The following is a 6,000-nucleotide window of genomic DNA, read 5'->3' on the forward strand; positions in this document are numbered from 1 at the left end:
CTGACCCTCTGACAGTGCGGCACTCCCTCAGTACTGACCCTCTGACAGTGCGGCACTCCCTCAGTACTGACCCTCTGACAGTGCAGCACTCCCTCAGTACTGACCCTTTGACAGTGCGGCACTCCCTCAGTACTGACCCTCTGACAGTGCGGCACTCCCTCAGTACTGACCCTCTGACAGTGCAGCACTCCCTCAGTTCTGACCCTCTGACAGTGCGGCACTCCCTCAGTACTGACCCTCTGACAGTGCAGCACTCCCTCAGTACTGACACTCTGACAGTACAGCGCTCCCTCAGTACTGACCCTCTGACAGTGCGGCACTCCCTCAGTACTGACCCTCTGACAGTGCAGCACTCCCTCACCACTGACCCTCTGACAGTGCGGCACTCCTTCAGTACTGACCCTCTGACAGTGCGGCACTCCCTCAGTACTGACCCTCTGACAGTGCGGCTCTTCCTCAGTACTGACCCTCTGACAGTGCGGCACTCCCTCAGTACTGACCCTCTGACAGTGCGGCACTCCCTCAGTACTGACCCTCTGACAGTGCGGCTCTCCCTCAGTACTGACTCTCTGACAGTGCGGCACTCCCTCAGTACTGACCCTCTGACAGTGCAGCACTCCCTCAGTACTGACCCTCTGACAGTGCGGCACTCCCTCAGTACTGACCCTCTGACAGTGCCGCACTCCCTCAGTACTGACCCTCTGACAGTGCGGCACTCCCTCAGTACTGACCCTCTGACAGTGCCGCACTAACTCAGTACTGACCCTCTGACAGTGCGGCACTCCCTCAGTACTGACCCTCTGACAGTGCGGCACTCCCTCAGTACTGACCCTCTGACAGTGCGGCACTCCCTCAGTACTGACCCTCTGACAGTGCGGCACTCCCTCAGTACTGACCCTCTGACAGTGCAGCGCTCCCTCAGTACTGACCCTCTGACAGTACAGCACTCCCTCAGTACTGACCCTCTGACAGTGCAGCACTCCCTCAGTACTGACCCTCTGACAGTGCAGCACTCCCTCAGTACTGACCCTCTGACAGTGCAGCATTCCCTCAGTACTGACCCTCTGACAGTGCAGCACTCCCTCAGTACTGACCCTCTGACAGTGCAGCACTCCCTCAGTACTGACCCTCTGACAGTGCGGCACTCCCTCAGTACTGACCCTCTGACAGTGCGTCGCTCCCTCAGTACTGACCCTCTGACAGTGCGGCACTCCCTCAGTACTGACCCTCTGACAGTGCAGCACTCCCTCAGTACTGACCCTCTGACAGTGCGGCACTCCCTCAGTACTGACCCTCTGACAGTGCGGCACTCCCTCAGTACTGACCCTCTGACAGTGCAGCACTCCCTCAGCACTGACCCTCTGACAGTGCAGCACTCCCTCAGCACTGACCCTCTGACAGTGCGGCACTCCCTCAGTACTGACCCTCTGACAGTGCAGCACTCCCTCAGTACTGACCCTCTGACAGTGCGGCACTCCCTCAGTACTGACCCTCTGACAGTGCGGCACTCCCTCAGTACTGACCCTCTGACAGTGCGGCACTCCCTCAGTACTGACCCTCTGACAGTGCGGCGCTCCCTCAGTACTGACCCTCTGACAGTGCAGCACTCCCTCAGCACTGACCCTCTGACAGTGCGGCACTCCCTCAGTACTGACCCTCTGACAGTGCGGCACTCCCTCAGTACTGACCCTCTGACAGTGCGGCACTCCCTCAGTACTGACCCTCTGACAGTGCGGCACTCCCCCAGTACTGACCCTCTGACAGTGCGGCACTCCCTCAGTACTGACCCTCTGACAGTGCGGCACTCCCTCAGTACTGACCCTCTGACAGTGCAGTGCTCCCTCAGTACTGACCCTCTGACAGTGCGGCACTCCCTCAGTACTGACCCTCTGACAGTGCGGCACTCCCTCAGTACTGACCCGCGGTGAGTGCTGAGCTGGTGCTGGGACTGTGGGCTGACGCCCGGCTGCATTTGTGTTTCAGACTCTCTGGAAATCCTCCCTTTTATGATGATTCCGAAGATGAGGAAAATGACAACCACAATCGTGCAATATTCCGCAAGATCCTGGCTGGCGATTTCGAGTTTGACGCACCGTACTGGGTGGACATCTCCAGCGCAGGTGAGATGTGGGCGCGATGGCAACGTAGACGAGGGGAGGGGTCTGTAATTCCACAACGAAGGCTTGGGGTGGAGGGAGGGGCCTACTCCAGCAGGAAACCATTCATCCTGGGAGGGGCTTATTCATAATGGGAGGGGCTTATTCATAGTGGGAGGGGCTTATTTATAGTGGATGGGGCTTATTCATAGTGGATGGGGCTTATTCATTGTGGGGGGGAATTAATCATAGTGGGAGGGGCTTATTCATAGTGGGAGGGGCTTATTCACAGCGGAAGGGGCTTATTCATAGAGAGAGCGACTTATTCATGGTGGGGGGGACTTACCAATGGCGGGTGTGCCTTTACATGTGGGAGGAGACTACTAATTGTGGGAGGGACTTATTCAATTCATTATTCATTTTGGACTTAGATTATTTGCAGTGGGAGGGGCTATTCATGGTGGGAGGGGCTTCGTCATTTTGGGGGAGTCACTTCCTTATTTTACAAGGGTCCTTGGGGCGGGGCCTATTCATTGGGGCGGGGCGTGTTCATTGGGGTGGGGCCTGTTCATTGGGGTGGGATCTGTTCATTGGGGTGGGGCCTGTTCATTGGGGTGGGGCCTGTTCATTGGGGCGGAATCTGTTCATTGGGGTGGGCCCTGTTCATTGGGGCGGGATCTGTTCATTGGGGTGGGATCCTGTTCATTGGGGCGGGATCTGTTCATTGGGGTGGGCCCTGTTCATTGGGGCGGGATCTGTTCATTGGGGCGGGGCCTGTTCATTGGGGCGGGGCCTGTTCATTGGGGTGGGGCCTGTTCATTGGGGCGGGATCTGTTCATTGGGGTGGGGCCTGTTCATTGGGGTGGGGCCTGTTCATTGGGGTGGGATCTGTTCATTGGGGTGGGCCCTGTTCATTGGGGCAGGGCCTGTTCATTGGGGCGGGGCCTGTTCATTGGGGTGGGCCCTGTTCATTGGGGCAGGGCCTGTTCATTGGGGTGGGCCCTGTTCATTGGGGCGGGGCCTGTTCATTGGGGTGGGCCCTGTTCATTGGGGCGGGGCCTGTTCATTGGGGTGGGCCCTGTTCATTGGGGCAGGGCCTGTTCATTGGGGCGGGGCCTGTTCATTGGAGCGGGATCTGTTCATTGGAGCGGGACCTGCTCATTGGGGTGGGGCCTGTTCATTGGGGCGGGGCCTGTTCATTGGGGCGGGGCCTGTTCATCGGGGTGGGGCCTGTTCATTGGAGCGGGATCTGTTCATTGGAGCGGGACCTGCTCATTGGGGTGGGGCCTGTTCATTAGGGCGGGGCCTGTTCATTGGGGCGGGGCCTGTTCATTGGGGCGGGGCCTGTTCATTGGAGCGGGGCCTGTTCATTGGGGTGGGGCCTGTTCATTGGGGTGGGGCCAGTTCATTGGGGCAGGGCCTGTTCATTGGAGCGGGGCCTGTTCATTGGGGTGGGGCCTGTTCATTGGGGTGGGGCCTGTTCATTGGGGCGGGGACTGTTCATTGTAGCGGGGCCTGTTCATTGGGGTGGGCCCTGTTCATTGGGGCGGGGACTGTTCATTGGGGCGGGGACTGTTCATTGGGGTGGGCCCTGTTCATTGGGGCGGGGCCTGTTCATTGGGGTGGGCCCTGTTCATTGGGGCGGGGCCTGTTCATTGGGATGGGCCCTGTTCATTGGGGCAGGGCCTGTTCATTGGGGCGGGGCCTGTTCATTGGAGCGGGATCTGTTCATTGGAGCGGGACCTGCTCATTGGGGTGGGGCCTGTTCATTGGGGCGGGGCCTGTTCATTGGGGCGGGGCCTGTTCATCGGGGTGGGGCCTGTTCATTGGAGCGGGATCTGTTCATTGGAGCGGGACCTGCTCATTGGGGTGGGGCCTGTTCATTAGGGCGGGGCCTGTTCATTGGGGCGGGGCCTGTTCATTGGGGCAGGGCCTGTTCATTGGGGCAGGATCTGTTCATTGGGGCGGGGCCTGTTCATTGGGGCGGGGCCTGTTCATTGGAGCGGGACCTGCTCATTGGGGCGGGACCTGCTCATTGGGGCGGGGCCTGTTCATTGGGGCGGAGACTGTTCATTGGGGTGGGGCCTGTTCATTGGGGCGGGATCTGTTCATTGGGGCGGGGCCTGTTCATTGGGGCGGGGCCTGTTCATTGGGGCAGGGCCTGTTCATTGGGGCGGGGCCTGTTCATTGGGGCAGGGCCTGTTCATTGGGGCGGGATCTGTTCACTGCGGCGGGATCTGTTCATTGGGGCGGGGCCTGTTCATTGGGGCGGGGCGTGTTCATTGGGGCGGGGCCTGTTCATTGGGGCGGGATCTGTTCATTGGGGCGGGGCCTGTTCATTGGGGCGGGGCCTGTTCATTGGGGCAGGGCCTGTTCATTGGGGCGGGGCCTGTTCATTGGGGCAGGGCCTGTTCATTGGGGCGGGATCTGTTCACTGCGGCGGGATCTGTTCATTGGGGCGGGGCCTGTTCATTGGGGCGGGGCCTGTTCATTGGGGCAGGGCCTGTTCATTGGGGCGGGGCCTGTTCATTGGGGCAGGGCCTGTTCATTGGGGTGGGGCCTGTTCATTGGGGCAGGGCCTGTTCACTGCGGTGGGGCCAGTTCATTGGGGCGGGGCCTGTTCATTGGGGGGGGATCTGTTCATTGGGGCGGGGCCTGTTCATTGGGGCGGGGCCTGTTCATTGGGGCGGGGCCTGTTCATTGGGGCGGGGCCTGTTCACTGCGGCGGGGCCTGTTCATTGCGGCGGGGCCTGTTCATTGGGGCGGGGCCTGTTCACTGCGGCGGGATCTGTTCATTGGGGCGGGGCCTGTTCATTGGGGCGGGGCCTGTTCATTGGGGCGGGGCCTGTTCATTGGGGGGGGATCTGTTCATTGGGGCGGGGCCTGTTCATTGGGGCGGGGCCTGTTCATTGGGGCGGGGCCTGTTCATTGGGGCGGGGCCTGTTCACTGCGGCGGGGCCTGTTCATTGCGGCGGGGCCTGTTCATTGGGGCGGGGCCTGTTCACTGCGGCGGGATCTGTTCATTGGGGCGGGGCCTGTTCATTGGGGCGGGGCCTGTTCATTGGGGCGGGGCCTGTTCATTGGGGCGGGGCCTGTTCATTGGGGCAGGGCCTGTTCACTGCGGCGGGATCTGTTCATTGGGGCGGGGACTGTTCATTGGGGCGGGGCCTGTTCATTGGGTCGGGGCCTGTTCATTGGGGCGGGGCCTGTTCATTGGGGCGGGGCCTGTTCATTGGGGCGGGGCCTGTTCATTGGGGCAGGGCCTGTTCATTGGGGCGGGGCCTGTTCATTGGGGCGGGGCCTGTTCATTGGGGGTGTGGTTTAAAAAGGGGGTTTAATTATTTGGGACGTTAGATCATTTCTGTCCCCACCCCCACCCCCACTCTCACCCCCACCCCCACTCTCACCCCACCCCCACCCCAAGACAATTGTGATGTTTCCCGTTGGGAATGTGGGATTCCGGCCTCACCTCCTGGTTCTGGTTCTTTTCCCTTTCAGCCAAAGACCTGGTGTGTCGGCTGCTGGAGGTGGACCAGGAGCTGAGAACCTCGGCCCCCGGGGCCCTGACCCACACCTGGTGAGTTAGAACCAGTCTCCGCGAGGGAGCAGGACACATACACTCACATACACACCCACACACTGACACACACACACACCCACACACACACCCACACACACACACATACACGCACATTCACCCACACCCACACACACACCCACACACACCCACACACTGACACATACACACCCACACCCACTGACACACCCACACTCACACACACCCACATACACACCCACACACACACACACACACACCCACACACACCCACACACTGACACATACACACCCACACCCACTGACACCCACACACACCCACACACACTCCCACACATCACACACCCA

General features: G+C 60.5%; 1 protein-coding gene across 1 annotated transcript in view; it reads left to right on the forward strand.

Annotated features, from left to right (window-relative positions):
• Positions 1-6,000, forward strand: part of LOC119955808 (caM kinase-like vesicle-associated protein) — a 30,973-nt gene that overhangs the window by 22,093 nt on the left and 2,880 nt on the right. The window contains 2 exon segments of the mRNA XM_038782399.1: positions 1,984-2,120; positions 5,595-5,673. Of these exon segments, the coding sequence (XP_038638327.1) occupies positions 1,984-2,120; positions 5,595-5,673 (216 nt within the window).

Source organism: Scyliorhinus canicula, chromosome 21 (genome assembly GCF_902713615.1).
Source record: "Scyliorhinus canicula chromosome 21, sScyCan1.1, whole genome shotgun sequence".
Classification (NCBI taxonomy): domain Eukaryota; kingdom Metazoa; phylum Chordata; class Chondrichthyes; order Carcharhiniformes; family Scyliorhinidae; genus Scyliorhinus; species Scyliorhinus canicula.